This window comes from Cupressus sempervirens, chromosome 10 (assembly GCF_028749045.1).
Source record: "Cupressus sempervirens isolate cs-2001-9-10 chromosome 10, ASM2874904v1, whole genome shotgun sequence".
Lineage (NCBI taxonomy): Eukaryota > Viridiplantae > Streptophyta > Pinopsida > Cupressales > Cupressaceae > Cupressus > Cupressus sempervirens.
Genome location: NC_143127.1, coordinates 784,696,438 through 784,717,395, shown reverse-complemented (window position 1 = coordinate 784,717,395; position 20,958 = coordinate 784,696,438). Strand labels below are relative to the sequence as shown.

Here is a 20,958-nt window from a genome sequence, read left to right as displayed (position 1 = left end):
TTATTGCATCATGTGATAGGTAATTAGTACAATTGAGACATGAAGGAATAATGAAGAGGCGCAATCCTTGTTGACGGAGCACTTGCCAATGGTTGCTTCTCTTCATAGAAGTATCAAGATACATATGTAGGAGGACCATGATGGGAGAGAACATCGAGGAAGAGAATTAATACTATAAGCATAGGGAATCATAAGATGCAGGTTAGTTCATTGGATATCAGCAATAAGATACATAAACAAATCAAATCGAGAATTTCTACGTGTTTTAGGTAATATCATTCTTTTTCAATGGTGGTATGCATGGGATGTGTGCTTAGCGTATTTAACATATTAATTCTAATGTGAATTGCAAGAGCTACATGAGGCCAAGAGGAATTGACCTAAGCTAGATGATTAATGTTTTATGGACACTTCACTAGATACACCCCCTCATCTAGATGACAAAGAGCCACATGAGGCCAAAGGGATAATAATCATCCCTTGGGACTAGTGAAGAGGGTTAATGGATTATGGGTCGTTTACTAGGTACACCTTGTCATTTGGTTGGAAAGAGCCACATGAGTCCAAGAGGGATAAGAATCGGCTCTTGGGTCTAGTGTAGAGGGGTAATGGTCTATGGATCTTTTACTAGTTACACCCCTTCATTTGGATGGCAAGAGCCACTTGAGATCAAGAGGGATAATAATCAACTGTTGGCTCTAGGGTAGAGGGTTAAAGGATTATGGATACCTAACTCGGTACACCCCTTCGTGTGGATGACAAGAGCCACATGAGGCCAAGAGAGATAATAATCGACTCCTAGACCTAGGGTAGAGGATCTGTTAAGTCACCCTAATACACCCCTTTTCCTTCCTCTCCTATGGTTGGATTCCATCAATAAACTGAATATATCTTGTGGGTTATTTAATGTTCCTAACCCTGGTTGCAATGATCTATGTTTTAATAAATGTAACAAGGACAATCTATGTTGTGGATTATGATTTAATGACTTTCTAATATATTGCGGAAACTTGTGTAGGCTACATTTGTGTATTTTGTCAAGGACAAAGATCATTTTGCTTGTATATCAGGCCATCCTCTAATGTATCATAGACATACCTCACTACTTCCTTCCCTACTTGCCAATGACACACCTTTGATTCCTATATGAAGCCTGAAAGATAACTCACAGTATAATCAACTGATAATAAAGAGTTGCATTCACTTGAGGTGATGGATTTGTGAGTGATAGATGCAAAACCTGCCTTAATTATTGTTGTCATGGTTATGTAGTATATCATTTCAAACTTCTCAAGCAAAGTCTTGGCATACTTCATTTGAATTAATTTGATCTGATTTTTCAACTCCCACGTTTTTAGTCTAAGACAATAACACAAAAGCTCAATATCTGTCATGTCAAACGATCTTTTGTGATTATCAATCTTTGCTTCAATCATCTTCTCATTTTTTTTTAATATTATGACTAGATTGTTGACATAAATTATTGATATCACATTCTTCCTTCTTGCTCATTAAGGTAGAGATTTGGATCATATATATTTTTGGTGAACCCATGTTATAGGATGTTTTCATTGATCTTAAGTTACTAGGCTTGGAGAGCTTGTTTTATATTGTAGTTTCACCCTTGGTCTAGTGTAGTATATACTATATCCCTTTGGTTGAGTCATAAATTTCAACCTTGCAATTTTGGAACATGTTTTATAGCGGCAATGTTAGAGCAGAGGAGTTTCACTTGTAGGCATTGAAGAACAAATTAGCTCTTATCAGCATTTATTTAGCATTATTTGAATCTCATTATCAGAACTTGACCCCAAAACCATCGATCCATATTTAGATTAAGTTGCAAAGAATGGTGATATGTTTTTCATTGAAACTTAGTTGGCTACTTCAGAGAGGAGGCAGCACAATGGAAAGCAGAAGTAGGATTTGACAGGGTGGAAGGTGTTGGTTCCCAAAACCGCAGTTTGGAAATCCAAGAGCCTGCCACTTCTCCGATAGGACTTCTCAGTCAGTTTTGGCCAACGAACGAAAATCACTTAGATCCCCCTGCTCTTCGGGCTCCGCTACACCCAGGCAGGTAAACCTTCACCTTGAGCGCTGACTACTCAATTCAAAGGTTTTCTTATAGCGAATTTAAACTTTGCAAGTTCCTCGGCTGGCAAGGTCCTTGAACTCGATAAGAATGAAACTGAAACTGGATGCTGAATACTTGATGATTGAATGTTTTGTATAAATTTTGTAAATAATGAATTTGATGCTTGGAGGAGGAATATTATAGATTTTCTGACTTCAAATAAAAGACCAGTGCCTTCGCTTATCCGAGCGATAGAGTCAACTTCGGAGAATTTTTACATACAACTTCATAATGTTCAATGCATTTGTACTGCCAATAATTTTGATAATCTAGATGCGACAGACCAATTATGATGCAATCTTAAATTAGTCCAGATTGAATTTTAACTCTACTGAGACAAACTAGACACAGCTGTGGAAACAATTAAATATTTCACAACACTTGGGATGGTCAAATTTAAAATGCTTAATTGACCATGTCTACTTATCTAATAACAAAATCATATGTAGAATTTTAAAATATAATTATGAAGGACGATTCCCCTGTGGTTTAAATCTCTACACCATTAACAACAAACAAAGAACATTTTTATTTTATTATTAAAATAAAATAATTTTATAATAATAAAATAATGGAACTTCATTATAAAATCATACTGAACCCTTATCCCTCCTTACAATAAATATAAAATGCCTCTTCTCAATAAGAATGTGTGTATGTTCGGATGTATATTTTTTGAATGGATAGTTTTTACATATTTATATCTTAACATTTGAAGGAAGGTGACCTTTTAGATTCAATACTAATGTCTCTTCGAAAGTAATCGCACCTTTCCATCATAGTTTGTTTACTATCATTTTCTCTCCCTTTAATAACTTTTCGTATGACTGCATGACTTAAGATAACCTTTGATTTTAACGGCAAATTTAAACTATCATCGCTTTTAATATTTTTGATAATCTTTTACTTGGACTTTGAATATATCAAACTTTAGAGAACCTTGTGCGACAACTGGAAACTTCACCATCCTCTTTTGTATGAATAAAAATTCGATATAAATTGTAAGAGATGATTGTTACATAGTGCTCCCTGCCCATGGTTTCTCCCGTAGTGACTTCAACATTGAGGCATACTGGAACTGATGATAATTTCAATTCATTCCGGTTTGGTGTTTTTCGATATTGAATGGCCCTTTGTTGCTTATGAGGATCATCGGCGGCATATTCTGTATTCATTGCGAACTCCATCGTATCTCGTCAACATTCAAACCATCCTTTTTTGCGACTCCTGTTCATTTTTCAGAACTTGACGGCTCCTCTGCTTCTATTTTTTGTGGTGTAGCAAGCATTGTCGCTGTATATGATTGGACCCTTTTGGCATCGTGTCTGGTTATTTTGTCTCCAGACTCGACTCATTTTGCTTGTGCTCTATCGGGATTTGAGACTATTGCTCAATACGCTTCACTATACTGTTTGAGATCCATTGAAAATTTAAAAGCACTGACCCAAAGTCGACCTTTAGATGCAGTTTTCAGTGAAATATCATCATCAGGTTTATCCATTATCCCAAGAGCTTCATCTACTTGCTCCAAAGTGGCACAAACAAATTGACATACATCAGCACTCAGGTTTTGTTGGTCAAAAAATCTGCATCACCCATTCAAAATAGTGAAACTTCCAACCAACTGTCGTATTGAGACCTGAATGTTCTAAACCTGCTTCAACAGTCAGCTCCAGCAATGCTTGACTGGTGCTCAAAAAATTACAATTTTCTCCAGAGGCAGCCCCCATGAGATGAAGATGTGCACACCACTCTCCATCAATGACTTTACCATTTCTTGAAAGCTTTTGCTGATCTGAATGCTCATTAACAGTAACAAAGAGGTTCTCAAGAACACCATATTGAAGTAGCGTTGTTGAAAGAGCAATGATATGAATAGAAAGATTTTCTGACTGATTGCCACTTTCACCCCAAAGGATCCAACTTGTAAATATTCATGCATTACTAAGCACTTCATCAGGACTTTGCAAGGTGCTCATCCAATAAAGCAAGGAAGACCGAGTTGCGACCTCGTGCACCCTTGGGATCAGCTGAAGATTTATTCTCGATACGTTGGCAAGTTGCATATTCAACTGTCCTTTAATTCTTACCACCTAACTAAGAAGAAGAAGGAAGTCTTCAGCGACTAAGGAAGGCGTTGACACTGATTGCCAAGACTTTGATGTTCTGCCCCTCAAAGTCTCCAGTAGCTGCTTTTCAATGAATTCTACAATTGCTGTATATATTTGTTCTACTATATACAATATTATAAGGAACTCTACAGAAGATTGCATTCTGAATATGATGGTGATTTGGATTTTTATCTAAGATCTTCATATGTCTTCATCAACTTATAATCATTCAAAATTTATCCATCTTTCATTTCAAGGAATCCATTGTTTACTTTGTTTTTAGTATAATCCTCTAAAAATGGGATATAAATGGAAACCTTAAATCGCAGAATTTTAGAGCTCCATCAGTGGCTATTTCTGGGGACGTATGCTCCCTGTGAGCATAGCGAGATTCCAGCTATCTCTGGAAGAGCAGACCAAGCATTAGTGTTTCACATGATGCAAGGCGAAATTCAGTGGCGCTAGGCCCCCTAAAAGATGAACATCGATCTTTCCTCTATCAAACACCTTATTTTGAACAAGTAACACCTTCAACCTTGCTGCATTGGAGGCATCATCCTTATAAACAACACTTATTTCTTCCATTTTGTTAATGCATTCTCTAGTATGTGTCTTACGTTTATCTTTCACGAAATCATCAAGTGCCCTATTACTTTTGCTGAATGGAGGATTGCTGGAGTTACATTTTTGATCTGTTATACAACCATTAGAATGTGTCCTCTTCACCTGATTGTCTTGCACACAATCTGTCTCATTTTCAATATGTTTCTCCTTACAAGAAGGATTCAAAGATGGTTTGTATTCAGGAAATGCTATCTTTCTCTCATCAAGAATTCCATCAGATGTGACACTAAGAAAATTTTCAAAACTATTCCTCAACATATCATCCCCATTATGCATGGATGATTCCACCTCACCTTCACATGTTTGCTGTACTTCCTGCTGATAGGATGGATTGAAAAAAATCTCATCTTCTATATGCATATCATGAGTTTCATCAATTGCAAAATCAGACCTGCTATCTTCATCATGATGCTGATGTGCTTGATCACCCAAGAGATCCTCTTCAAACAATGGATTTGAGAACGTGGTGAACTCAGGCATATCTCCTTTTTCTTGCTCCTCAAACAAAGGGTTTACGAACATAGAGAATTCAGGCATGGCTTCAGAAGAGTTTTCACTTAGATCGTCAAGTGTTTCATCAAATAGTGTACTAACTTCATCGCTTTGAAAATCATAATCTGTTTGACCAGCAAGGGGGATATCTTCATCATCAATATACTCTAAAACTTCTTCCTGTTCATACATTGTGTACAATTCTATTTCATCTTCATAATATGATTCTTCAGAATGATCACTTCTTTCATCCAATACTTCCTTAGAATGCACTGATTCATCAACTTGGTCACCATGGTGATTTGAGAAAAAATTTGGACCATTTTTCTCAACATGTTTTTAATATTCCTGATCAAACAAGGCTGAAATCTCTTCCACACTTAGGGAATCCTCTTCCTCATTTTCACATTCATCATCATGTATAGGCATATACGTATCATCGCGAGCTGATTCTCCTTCAACATGTTCAAAAATTTCGTCTCTACTTGAATCTGAAACTTCACTTAACTTATTTGTTATTTCAGTCCTGCATTCATTATCATCTACAATCAGCTCTCTATCCATAAGTTCAAGAAAGTTAAGAAACTGACGATCATATAAGAGGCCTAATTTCTGCATCCTGTAGAGAAGATCAGATGATGGCGGTTTGTATTCTGAAGGTATTTCTTGATAAGCATAAAACATTCTTAGGAAGAATTCTGTAGCAGATTCACCTTCTTGCTTTTCTACATTCAAATATGCATCCAATGGAGATATATAACTTGAACTTTCATCCATGATTTGGAAGAGAAGCATAAAATCAGGATCTTCTGGTGAGATTCCCAACTCACGAAACTTTCTTATCAATTCCTTGTGTGAAGGCATGATATTTGAAGGTACTTTCTGAAAAATATCCACCATTCTTATAAATAAGTGTGCCGATGTCTCACCTTCATATCTTTCCAAATTGAAAAAGGCATCTAAGGGATGTATGTATTCTTCCTCCATGGTGTAACATAAATCCTCATCCTGATCATAGTATATATTATCCATGTTAGGTAATCAAATCGTCTCCTTCTAAGTCCTCTCCCTCAGTAGAGTTACCAACTAGAACTTTATTGAATAGAGTCGCCACCTCTTTCGAGGAATGTATTGATCTTCTAGGTTCTCACTTCCAGTAGAGTACACTTCCAAACAAACTGTTACAACTATTTTTTGATACTGATCCACGAACTCCGAAACTCTGGGTAACTGCACAACACTTGTTGTGAGCAACTCTCCCCAGTAGAGTCGCCAATCTGTTGGTTCCCAAAACCGCAGATTGGAAATCCAAGAGCCTGCCACTTCTCCGATAGGACTTCTCAATCAGTTTTGGCCAACGAACGGAAAACACTTAGATTCCCCTGCACTTCGGGCTCCGCTACACCCAGGCGGGTAAACCTTCACCTTCAACGCTGACTACTCAATTCAAGGTTTTTCTTATAGCAAATTTAAACTTTGCAAGTTCCTCGGCTGGCAAGGTCCTTGAACTCGATAAGAATGAAACTGAAACTGGATGTTGAATACTTGATGATTGAATGTTTTGTATAAATTTTGTAAATAATGAATTTGATGCTTGGAGGAGGAATATTATAGATTTTTTGACTTCAAATAAAAGACCAGTGCCTTCGCTTATCCGAGCGATAGAGTCAACTTTGGAGAATTTTTACATACAACTTCATAATGTTCAATGCATTTGTACTGCCAATAATTTTGATAATCTAGATGTGATAGACCAATTATGATGCAATCTTAAATTAGTCCAGATTGAATTTTAACTCTACTGAGACAAACTGGACACAGCTGTGGAAACAATTAAATATTTCACAACACTTGCGATGGTCAAATTTAAAATGCTTAATTGACCATGTCTACTTATCTGATAACAAAATCATATGTAGAATTTTAAAATATAATTATGAAGGACGATTCCCCTGTAGTTTAAATCTCTACACCATTAACAACAAACAAAGAACATTTTTATTTTATTATTAAAATAAAATAATTTTATAATAATAAAATAATGGAACTTCATTATAAAATCATACTGAACCCTTATCCCTCCTTACAATAAATATAAAATGCCTCTTCTCAATAAGAATGTGTGTATGTTCGGATGTATATTTTTTGAATGGATAGTTTTTACATATTTATATCTTAGCATTTGAAGGAAGGTGACCTTTTAGATTCAATACTAATGTCTCTTCGAAAGTAATCGCACCTTTCCATCATAGTTTGTTTAGTATCGTTTTCTCTCCCTTTAATAACTTTTCGTATGATCTGCATGACTTAAGATAACCTTTGATTTTAACGGCAAATTTAAACTATCATCGCTTTTAATATTTTTGATAATCTTTTGCTTGGACTTTGAATATATCAAACTTTAGAGAACCTTGTGCGACAACTGAAAACTTCACCATCCTCTTTTGTATGAATAAAAATTCGATATAAATTGTAAGAGATGACTGTTACATAGTGCTCCCTGCCCATGGTTTCTCCCGTAGTGACTTCAACATTGACGCATACTGGAACTGATGATAATTTCAATTCATTCCGGTTTGGTGTTTTTCGATATTGAATGGCCCTTTGTTGCTTATGAGGATCATCGGCGGCATATTCAGTATTCATTGCGAACTCCATCGTATCTCGTCAACATTCAAACCATCCTTTTTTGCGACTCCTGTACATTTTTCAGAACTTGACGGCCCCTCTGCTTCTATTTTTTGTGGTGTAGCAAGCATTGTCGCTGTATATGATTGGACCCTTTTGGCACTGTGTCTGGTTATTTCGTCTCCAGACTCGACTCATTTTGCTTGTGCTCTATCGGGATTTGAGACTATTGCTCAATACGCTTCACTATACTGTTTGAGATCCATTGAAAATTTAAAAACACTGACCCAAAGTCAACCTTTAGATGCAGTTTTCAGTGAAATATCATCATCAGGTTTATCCATTATCCCAAGAGCTTCATCTACTTGCTCCAAAGTGGCACAAACAAATTGACATACATCAGCACTCAGGTTTTGTTGGTCAAAAAATCTGCATCACCCATTCAAAATAGTGAAACTTCCAACCAACTGTCGTATTGAGACCTGAATGTTCTAAACCTGCTTCAACAGTCAGCTCCAGCAATGCTTGACTGGTGCTCAAAAAATTACAATTTTCTCCAGAGGCAGCCCCCATGAGATGAAGATGTGCACACCACTCTCCATCAATGCCTTTACGATTTCTTGAAAGCTTTTGCTGATCTGAATGCTCATCAACAGTAACAAAGAGGTTCTCAAGAACACCATATTGAAGTAGCGTTGTTGAAAGAGCAATGATATGAATAGAAAGATTTTCTGACTGATTGCCACTTTCACCCCAAAGGATCCAACTTGTAAATATTCATGCATTACTAAGCACTTCATCAGGACTTTGCAAGGTGCTCATCCAATAAAGCAAGGAAGACCGAGTTGCGACCTCGTGCACCCTTGGGATCAGCTGAAGCTTTATTCTCGATACGTTGGCAAGTTGCATATTCAACTGTCCTTTAATTCTTACCACCTAACTAAGAAGAAGAGGAAGTCTTCGGCGACTAAGGAAGGCGTTGACACTGATTGCCAAGACTTTGATGTTCTGCCCCTCAAAGTCTCTAGTAGCTGCTTTTCAATGAATTCTACAATTGCTGTATATATTTGTTCTACTATATACAATATTATAAGGAACTCCACAGAAGATTGCATTCTGAATATGATGGTGATTTGGATTTTTATCTAAGATCTTCATATGTCTTCATCAACTTATAATCATTCAAAATTTATCCATCTTTCATTTCAAGGAATCCATTGTTTACTTTGTTTTTAGTATAATCCTCCTAAAATGGGATATAAATGCAGACCTTAAATTGCAGAATTTTAGAGCTCCATCAGAAGGCAAGGCTGTCAAGCCAATGATGGGGGATTTATTGCATTCATAGCATGACTGTTTGGCCGAGGCTTCTTTCAAGGCTCTTGTTGAGGATGACGATTCAGTTCAAGGATAACCACTGAGTTGCAGCAGACTGTTATGAGCTTTATTTGTAGAAGGAATAAATAATTTGTAATTTCTATTTATATCGAAACTTTTATCAAACTCTTTTTCTGGTCTATGAGGTGTATTGAATTCTAATTTTGATGTATATGTGTAGTAAATCAGTAATATGCTCCGTATATTCAATAATATGCATGTTTTAGGTATTTATGTGTGTTTTAATGTTTGCCAAATTTGTGGATTATTCGTGGGTTTTCCCTTGGCTATTGCTGTGTCAAGTTTCTCATTTATGTTATGGTTAAAATAGCGGTTTAAGTACAAGAATTGTTGACGTAGTGCTAAACCGGTAATAAGTCTTGTGTAATTTCCATGGAGCTATATAAATAGTTTTTATGATGGAATGCGCTTATGGAATATATAATGCAATGATGATTGATGTATAAAGAAAACTACCAATGCCCCTGCATTTTTGCCATGGCCATGCGCTGGGCTGATGAAATGATTACTTTCTTTCAAATTTATGAATTTAATTTTTATCACAAACAAAATAAGTCCAAATTTATTTAATTTTGCAGGTTTTGGCACGACTTCAATAATTTCAGACTCGAACTCATTAATCACCAGGTATAAACACAATCCATTTCAAACTTTTGATATTTAGAAGCCTATTGGAATTGGCTTTCATAGTGGTCCAAGTAAATCCATTTATTTACAATAAGGTGAAGAACATTATTATTATTATTTTTTTCAGAAAAAGGGGTAAAAATTTATTCAATCAAATCCAAATTACAGAGCAAGGGCCCAAGGCCCACAACAACACTACATATTCCTATCTTCCAATAACAGTTGATCAAAAATCCACAATATTCAGAAGGAAATTCATTCCTTCTGCTAATATCCGAACTATCCACATTCTTTGAAGCCCACTTCGCCAAACAATCCACAAAGGAGACATAATCCAAGGAACTACATAGACTTAAAATTTGTTTGGCCAAAGAGGCTAATTTCCAATTAACATTCTCCAAACTCTGGGTAATTAGGATATCAGCAACAATCTGAGAGTTAGACTCACATATGATCTTTTTCCAGCCTAAAGAGCATCCTCTCTCAATAGTAGTCTTAATAGCAAGGGCCTCCATCAAATTATTAGAATGTTGACCCTTGTAAATAGAGAAAAGAAAAACCGCATCACCATCATTACCTCTACCTATAGCCCCAATACTAGCATGACCAGGATTCCCCTGAGAAGACCCATCCGTATTAATCTTCAAGATCCCAACCGGGGGAGGAGTCCATCGCCCATCCCTACAAACACGTTGCTGGCCATGGCAAGGCCTTTTTCCAAGAGTGCATCTCCAATTATTACCATCCAGGTTCAAATTCCTCCCAATAGTTTGATCCTCAAGATCTCTACTTCCAGACATATCACACTTTGCAAAAATAGTCTATTGAAGCCTACTAAGAATCTTCCTCCACAACTGAAGGCTATCAAGCTTAGAGCCACAAAAAATTCTACGGTTCCTTTCCAACCAGAGGTTCCATAAAATAAAAATCGGCCCCATCGTCCAGACAATCTGCAAGAAAGAAGTCTTCACAGGAGGTCTACCCAAGCTTTCCCAAAAATCAATGAGAGAAGTGGCATGAATGCAACCATGACTCCAAGCCTCCCACCATCTATGCCATATTTCCTTCGAAAAAGGGCAAAGGAAAAAAAAATGAGAGGTACAACCTTCATTGTGCGCACATAAGAAGCAAATAGAAGGTCCCTGAAAACCTCTTTTGTGAAGATTCTCCCAAGTGACATTTCTTTTGAGCCAACAACCATAGGAAAAAATTACATTTGGGCCAAGAAAAGTTATTCCAAACCTTTTTCCACCAATGCACTTCAGCTGGACCATATAGGTTCCTATCAAGTATAGCATAGCCTTGAGCCACAGAGAATTTTCCTTTTAGGCTAGGGCTTTAAGCCAAAACATACCCCCCACTGAGGGAGCTACAAAACCTATTCTCCAACACACGAGAAAGAAAAGCGCGATCCTCATTAGAGCCACCGACATGCCACTCCTGAGAATCTTTCTCGCAAGTCACCTCCACCTGACCCAAACGCTTGACAGTCTTAAAATGCTCCACCTTAAACTAGCCAACGTTAGTAAAAGTGTGGCATAGAGGCTGAAGCTAGGGAAAGCTAGAAATCAAGGGCGAGTGGCCATCCCAAGAATCCTGCCAAAACAGAGCATCTGAGCCTCTATTACAAATCCAAAAAAGACCCTCCTTAATCAGCTGAGCACCCTTCTTAAGGGTATTCCAAACACAAGAACCTTTACCCAACAAAGTGAGTCGCGACACATCTGAGCTATCAACACCAGGAAAATACTTGAGTAAGAATCTCGGCCCAATCTAATTGCTGATTATTACACCACCTCCAATACAGCTTAGCAGCCAAGGCCGTGACAACAAGCGCCATCAACCTAAGACCAAGGCCTCCAGCATGTTTTGGCCTGCAGACATACTTGCACTTAACTAAACTCCACTTTGAAAGGAGAGTTTTGGGTTCTCAGTATAGAGTGTATTGGCAAGGGATTTTGGATAAGTTTTGGAGTAAAGTCAGTCATTGGACTTACATGTGGCTTTCTTCTGCTGGGAGAGTGGTTCTTCTAAAGACTGTGGTGCAGTCTCTCCCTATTTGCAGGGGTTGTGTGCAAGTTCCCCCTTCCACCTTTGTGAAGGATTTTGATGCTCTTTCTCGACAATTTCTTTGGTCTGGCAGAAAGGAGAGTGCCTAACCAAAGAAACTGTCGAAAAAGAGCATCAAAATCCTTCACAAAGGTGGAAGGGGGAACTTGCACACAACACCTGTAAATAGGGAGAGACTGCACCATAGTCTTTAGAAGAACCACTCTCCCAGCAGAAGAAAGCCACCTGTAAGTCCAATGATTGACTTTACTCCGGAACTTATCCAAGATCCCTTGCCAACACATGCTATACTGAGAACACAAAGCCAGAGGGACCCCCAAGTATATCAGGGGAAGAGAACCAATTTGAAATCTAAGGATCCTAGCAATCCTGTTTTGAATAGGCTGAGGGGTATTGAAGAAGTAAAGGGAAGATTTGTCATCATTAATACACTGACCCGAGACCTTCAAATAGATGTCTAAAGCTCTTCTGGAGTTCACAGCTTCACTAACTCTGGCCATGCCCAACAACGCAGTATCATCCACAAACTGAAGGTGAGAATAGGAAGGGAAAGAGTCGTTCCAACTCCAACCTTGAATAAGACCTCGCCCCACATGAGATTTAATAAATCTTCCAAGACCCTCCGCCATGATAATGAATAAATAAGGAGATAGAGGGTCCCCTTGGCGAAGTCCCCGAGAAGCACTGAACAAATCTGATGGTTCCCCATTTACAAGAACAAAAAAGGAAGAAGAGGTCACACAGCTAAGAATCCAATTCACCCACTCCTCAGCAAAGCCAACCGCCAAAAAAATTTTCTGTAAGAATTCCCAGCTCACTTGATCATAACTTTAGCAATATCAAGCTTCATAAACATAGCCTTCTCCTTAGAATTAGCCATAGAATGAATAGCTTCCATTGCAACCACAACACCATGCAAAATTTGTCATCCTTCAACAAAACCCCCTGCTCCAGAGAAATCAGAGTATTGAGAAGAGGCTTAAGTCTCTCTGCAATCAGCTTGGTGATGATCTTATAAACAACATTACATAGTGAAATAGGTCTAAATTGAGCTAGCTGATTAGCCGCCTCCTGCTTAGGTATGAGAGCCAAAAAAGTAGAATTCATAGACCTGAGCATCTGTTTATTCCTATGAGATGCTTGAACCACCTCAAGAAGATCAAACTTTATTATTTCCCAGAACTCCTGAAAGAACTCAATCAGAAACCCATCAGGGCTAGGAGCCTTACCTTTTTTCATGTTAAACACCACTTTCTCCAATTCAGGTAGCAAAATAGGACGCGAGAGCCCCATTCATCTCTACAGAGACCGGGTGAGGAATGCACTCCAAAATCACCCTCTCTTCATGCCTAACATCAAGATCCTCCTTAGAAAAGAGATTTGAAAAATAGTTGACCGTGGCCCTAGAAATATCAACATTGGAAGAGAGATGAGCCCCTTTAGGTGAGATCAAAGAGGAGAAAGAATTTCCTTGTCTCCGAGCCTTGACCAAATTATGAAAGAATGCAGTGTTCCTATCCCCCTCCTGAAGCTAGTCAACACGAGATTTCTGCTTCCAAAAGATCTCCTCCCGAAGCTCCCACTCTTCTAATCCTTTAAGAGTCAAGGACTCAACTTCACTTAGATCAAGGGTCCTCCCTTGATCTCGAATCAACCGAGTGATATTGTCTAAGTTAGCCTGAGTAGTGATCCTTTGAGCATGTAGATTCCCAAAACATTGTTTAGTCCACTTCTTAAGCCTATACTTAACATGCTGAAGCCTCTTACAAAAAGTAAACATTGCCGTTCCATGGCAAGGCAACCCCTCATACCACCAATCCACCATACAATCCTGCAAAGACTGATCTCTTAATCACATTAATTGAAATTTAAAAGAAGGGTTTTTGGTGACTCCATAAGCAGTAATCAAGAGCTTGATAGGCCAATGGTTAGAGCCTCTCCAATCAAGGATTTTTGAACTGGTGATCAATCTGCTGTTCATCCAATAACAAGAAACCAAAAATCTATCAAGCCTTTCTGAGATAGCCTCAGCTCCACATCTCCTATTATTCCATGTATAGACACCATTATTTGGCTTCACATCAATGAGATTCAAGCAATCTATCATGTCCCTGAGAAGATTTGCAGAGGGATCCAGCTTGGCAACCCCTCCATGTTTTTCCTCTAAACTAGTAACAGAATCAAAATCACTAGCCAAAATCCATGGGAGATATGGGTCTAAGGCTTGGATGCAGCTAATGTGAGCCCAAAGATTTGACTTGCTTGAAATATCAGTAGGAGCATAAATATTGGATAGAAGGCACCTTTCTCCATTCGCCAAACAAGATGCAACCAAAGAGATAGAGGATCGACTAGAAATCCACCATAAGGGAAGAACTTTTCTCAGGTTCTGTTGGGTGGATATTTTACAAACGACAGGTTTGGGTAAAAATCTAGTCCCAAAATAGGATGACCAACCATAGCGTGTGAGACAGAGTCTCTCCTACCTTAAAGGGAAGGCTCCCCCTTCTCACCGTTCCTTGGATCAACTCAAGGTAAGCAAGAAGTTGAGAGATTAATAAACAGAGTGTTCCTAATATCCTTTCTTCTTAACTTTCAAGAAAGGATCCACTTACTCGTATTGCGAATAATGGGTGAGGTGGATCTTTAACTACACTTCTATCAAGAGCTGGAAACAGTGATACCGATAAAATTTTACTAACTCAAAAGCTAGCTAAAATATACCAGTTTGGCTCAAGTCCGATCATACTTCTATATGGAAAAACTTTACAATTAGGGCACAAAGTCTCCTAAAAGTAAGAATACTACTATTTTGCGAATTAAGAAGAAAATATAAGCTACAGACAAAGCTTCTAGCTATACACTTTCACAATTGCTCCTAGTCAAAGGTTTGGCTTCAATTGTTTCTTAACTCTTTTCTATTTAATTCACTAGAACAATTACCAATAACACAAGACAATATGAATCAAAGACAACTTGGATGAATTATAGACAAAGCTTACAATTCACACAAATAACAATCTCACTTAATCAAAGTTAAGTGTCAAATGCTCCTTTGTATTCACTTTCTCTCAAAATAGTGCTTACACAAACAAAGTTATGCTAGCACAATTTCTCCAGAGTTTTCTTGCAGAAAAGATAATGATCATTTTACAATGAGGGGGCACTCCTTTATATAGGCAAAGAAGTTGAGAAAAAGGTGGAGGAAAAAGTGGGAGCAACTCAACCAACTTTGACCTAATCTAACTACAGAAAATAAAGGGTTACATGCAACTGTACATGCAACTCGCACTATATCCTTTACATACACATGCAACTTGCATTACATGTAATTACACATCTTTATGTAATACATCCTATTCTATTACAAACATGAAAAAAGAAGAAGACGGAAGAGAGTTGAAACAATCCATAAGGACCTTGTACTTGACGATGCAATCCCGGATGATCACAGGATCAAAAGTTCCTATACTTTGTACTGCTGCATTCACCTTGATAACCGTGGTGTTACGTCTTTTGATAGGTTGATGTAATTAATTTTTTTTTGTTTAAGTTGTCATGAATTCTCCTTTGTAGATCAGCACAAACTGGAGTCTCTAACACTTTGAAAACCTTCTTGACGATGTCCAGATATACACTCGGAACAATTTTCCATCAACACCTTTAACTCTTTTTTTAAAAAGTAAAGTGGTTGGTGCATGGGAATGCGTGCAAATGGAGATTGCTGATTTTCAAATGTGACTTAGGGTCTTCAAAGCGTCATTGCACGAAAAATGATTATATGTAAATGCAACATGTAATGAGGAATGGAGAGTGAGATGACATGCAAATGCGGATGGAGGACGAGGTTTTACATATAAGTGCAAATGGAAGATGAAGTGAAAAGCATGGAAAGATGTGGAAAATGGAAAAGTATGCATTTACTCATGGAGGTGTGAATGCATATGGAGAGGCAAAAATGGAAGCGGAAAATGGTAATGCATTCACATGAAATGGAAAGTGGAGTGAAGTGAAATGTGCTCAAGTTCTTGGGAAAGAACTTGCAATTTCTTCCAAAATGGAGAAAAAACCGAAATGCAAACAAGTAAGACACAAAAACAAGCACATGCCTTTGGCAAAAGACTCAAACATGTCAAGATGCAATGCACTTCAACATGCAAATTCGAATTTGGAGTTTGGGGAAATTCCAAAAGTGTGAAAATGAGAGTTTTCATCCTTTTTAAAGGCAAAATGCACTTTTCATGGCATATATATGGACAAATGGCAATCATCAAGCAATAATATATATGGAAATAGCAAGATAAGTATGAATTGATGAGCAAGTTAGAAAGATTTCACTTACATGAAGATTAAGTGCCAAAAATGAAGGAGAGAGCCAAAATAACAAGTTTTATAGACTTAAGACCAATTCTTCCCTAAATCTGGATTTTCAAACAACCTTTTGACTTTTTTCGCACTTGCATGTAATGGACATTCAATGGTCGAATTTGACATGAAAGTGCCAAATAAATGATCACCAAAGACAATATCATGCACTTAAAACTCAAAACCAATTCCTTTTGATCAAAGGTATGGGCTGGAAATGCATTTTTTTGAGTTATTTGAACAAAAACATGACTTTTTTATGCAAAAATTTGAGCCGTTTTTGTAAAAACGTGGCCAAAATAATGCATGTTTTTGAGTCATTTTTTTACTTGTGAATGCAAAAATGACTTCCCCAAATGGATATACATGGATCCAAATGCAAAAAAGTTGCTTTAAAACACATAAAAGTGGATTTAAATCTCAAATTTTCAGGCATTTTAAGCAAAAACGTGATTCATTATAAAAGTTTCAAAAATGTTTTTGAGGCAAATAAATCCATTTTAGAAGCAAGGAAACTCATTGCCATCCAAAAATGTTTCAAATGGAACAAATCCCATACAAATCTATTGAGTAAAACTTAAGTTATGAGCAAAAATGAAAGAATTTTGGAGTTTTTCACAAAAATGTGCCCTAGATATGAACTCCCAAAAATGGTTTTCAGCACATTAAACTCATCTTTGATGGAAGCAAAATGATCACCAAGCAAAAACGCCTTGAATGCAAAATATTTCGTTCAAATCCATGAAGAAAATCTTGAGTTATGGCCAAAATCGGATTCTTGGGGAGCAAGAACACATTTCCTTCTCAAAATTAGACATTTTCATGGTCATTGCATATTTTAAAATGTCTTCATGTAAAATCGGACCTTTTGAGGTCAATTACATGTTTTAAAATGTGTCTTTATGCAAAATCGCACTTTTTGGAGTGCATTGCATGTTTTAAAACATGCTCATGAGCAAAATAGGACTTTTTGAGGCCACTTACACATTTTTAAACATGTGTAACATTTTTTATGCTTAAGCATAAAAACTCTACTTTTTGTGTCATTGCATCAAAAAGGTCCACTTTCAAAAGCTTTTGATATAATGACATGAAAAGTATCCTCAAAAGTGAGTTTTATATGTAATAACATGAAAAGTTTTCACTTTTCATAGTTTTTACATGCAAATGCACATAAAAAGTCCACTTTTGAGGCCTTTAAGTCATGTATTTCATTTAAAATTATAAAAATGTCCTCAATATGGGTCAAAAATAATATTTATGTATCATATTATTCAATATAACACATAAACATTAGTTTAGGTGACATTTAAATAAGTATTTGATTTTAAAATAAAAAATAAAAAATGTAACTATATAGTTCTATAGTCACTTTAAGTGAAAAATTAAAAAGTAACTCAACTTAAAATTATAACATAAAGTGCACTATAGTCACTTTAAGTTATAAATTTAAAGTAGAAGCAACTTTAAAACATAACAAAAAGTGAGTAAAATGTTATATTTTTGAAAAAATGAATGTCAAATTGAAAATATAACATCATTTTTTTAATTCGTGCTGTTGCACCTAAAATGTCCACTTTTGAGGCACTAAAACGGGCATAACTCTTGATTGACAACTCCGATTGACTTTTAGGTTAGACTGAATCGAAGGGGAAATCGGAAGGCATGACATGAGCAAAACCAAAGGACTAAAAACAAACTAACGCAAACTCAAAAGCAAAGAACGGACTATGAAGGCTTCAAAAATCAAACAAAGGCTCGACAGGAAGCAAAACAAAAAAGACTTGATGAAGGCCTTTAGTAAAATGATTCATTATATCAATTGGTACTGATTAGTTGATCAATACTAACCAATTAAATAACGAACTAAAATAAGAGAAATGCGAAACTAAGCTTGAAAAAGTTTCATATTGTTACCTACATTTTGTGGTAACAAAATGCAGGACAACAGGTTCCAAAAGCATGCAACCCCCCCTGAACTGTTTCGAGCTCCCACTCCTTGCCAATTGCCTGGGGCCAAATGTGCGAAGCACAATTAGCCAAAGCCTCCACTGTAAACTTAGTTTCCTGAGTAAAAACCACATAAGGTAACTGAGAATCAATTAATCTGCGAACAACCTTTTGTCTAGGGATGCTGTTCAACCCCCTAACATTCCATGATAGAACAATCATTTATGGGGGTGGGAGAAGTGGGAATCAATGGGTTTCACAGACCCAAACTCAACCAAAGTATCCCCCATAATCTTGACCTTCTCCTGATTAGTCTTTTTGCCACTCTTTGATGGTTTATCAAGAGACCCCTTTTTAAAGTATTTCTGTTGTAGGCCTAAAGTAGGATGGGCTTTACTTCCCTTGGCCAAATTTGAGGCCCCCTTAGGAGCAGGGGGATCTGGAGCCACCACAATTGAACTCATTAGAACCTGTGATCCTTGGGGATCCCTAGTATCCTGAACCTGAGAAGGTAGATCCACATCAATCTGTACACTCGGAAGGTCCTCTAAAGATAGCAACTGATCCTCCTTCTTTGCATCTTCTTCTTGAACTTCATGCAGACCCTTATCCCTAGAAAAAAGCTCAATTGGAGTACCTTCCTTCTATACTAGGTGTTCAAGAACATCAAATCTGTTGAAAGTAACATCATTGTGTCTATCCAGCTAGGTTCTCTTCTTACCTTCCATAGGTTCAATAGATGCACAAGCCTTCCCCATGTCCCCCTTATGAGGTTCGGAAGCATCCAAGGGAGCGGGCTTGAATCTGGGGCATTTGCGGAGTAAATGACCATATTCATGACAGATTCAACATCTAAAAGGGAGGGTCTCGTAATGCAGCTGTTGGATCCAAGAAGAGGATCCCAGGCGTATTTCCATAGAATCTGGTAATGGGTTAGTTAAATCAACTTCTACGCAAATACTAGCATAAGAGATTACCTTAGTTCTCTTCTTACCTTTGCCTTTGTTACGGGATTTTTCCTGAGTAAAGCCCTCATTGTCCACAAGTTTAGTAGATGCAGGAGCCTTCCCCTTGTCCCCCTTACGAGGTTCGGAAGCATCCAAGGGAGTGGGCTTGAATCTGGGGCATTTGCGGAGTAAATGACCATATTCATGACAAATTCGTAATGTAGCTGTTAGATCCAAGAAGAGGATCTCAGGCATATTTCCATAGAATTTGGTAATGGGTTAGTTAAATCAACTTCTACACAAATACTAGCATAAGAGATTACCTTACGATCTTGAGTTTGTGTAGCCGCTCCCACAGGCTTTCCAAGAAGTAATGAGATTGAGTGGAGAATATCATCCCTCCAAAACTTCAAAGGAAGTCTCGGCAAGCGAACCCACACAAGTACCCGTGAGGGGATCTCTTCGGCTGAATTGAAGCCCATGTGCCAAGGCTTGATGAAAAGCCTCACCTGGTTAAAGAAGTAAGGGTCTCCTTCAAATGCCCTGTTCCTATCCGACATGCATGAGAAAATAACCAAAAAATAATTATTGGCTGCCATTTCAATCTCCATATCGCCTTCGGGATTCGAAATCCGACGAGCCTAGGAATCCAACATAGGTAGGGAGAGACGAAGGCCCAAAAATTTGCAAATAAGGGCATGATTATGCCAGTATTCAACATCCTCTGAAATTTGCTCAGGTTGAATAACTAGAACAAGTCGGTTATCAGATCTTGCCAAACATCCATTTACTTTTTTAATTCGAGGCATCCCTTTTGAGGATGAGACCCCATCTCCCATTGTAGGTTTACCCAGCTGATCTTCACCATTGGCATGCGCCGAAGAAGACGGGTCAGCCATCTCCATATCCTCAGAGGCAATCTAAGATAAAACTAAACCCCTGATTCACAATAAGGCAAGCCCAACAATCCACAAGCAAAAAAGAATGGGATAGGAAGCCCACGGTTTCCAATCCCAAAAGGACCTCCAACCCTTAACCTAACAGTCACCACAAAATGCAGTAACATGCGTCTACCCTCAGCCAAAGAAAATTATGGATTCACAATCCCGTCCACACAGCCTGAACACCCAAAAAAACCCCCTTGTGCACTTGAAACCGGGCCTGCAACCACGAGCAGGAGCAAGAACCAAAGGCTAGGGCACGTGGGCCCTAGCACGTAGCTTGAACACGCGCATCACCCATACCAGTCCGCCGTCTTCGCTCCGTGAAGAACATTATCTTATTACCTTTGTATATCAACAGTTTTTTTGTGATAATCCCAACTAGATTATAACTTTAACAACTCCAATTCTTAACAAATTCAAGAGTTTGGGAATTTGTCAAACACTTGGCAAGCATTCTCCAATTCGCCAGTACTACTGAATATATATGTAAATTCCTCTAGACTGAACTAATCAATGATTTATTTATTTCCAGTAAAAATCCGCTAGATAAGTTACGATTCTACAAATGATGAACCAATAACAATTTACCATTCACTTTCTATGCTCAGTAAAAGTCTGCAGATTTCAATTAACAATGATAACTAATGATAACTTGGAATGCTTATACC

The 20,958-nt window shown here is 37.7% G+C and overlaps 1 protein-coding gene across 1 annotated transcript in view; it reads left to right on the top strand.

Annotated features, from left to right (window-relative positions):
- The window catches only part of ATG6 (AUTOPHAGY 6), a 186,564-nt gene that overhangs the window by 85,487 nt on the left and 80,119 nt on the right, over positions 1-20,958 (top strand). Inside the window, exon 5 of the mRNA XM_089807349.1 lies at positions 9,966-10,014. Coding sequence (XP_089663475.1) covers positions 9,966-10,014 — 49 coding nt within the window. The remainder of the gene's footprint in view (positions 1-9,965; positions 10,015-20,958) is intronic.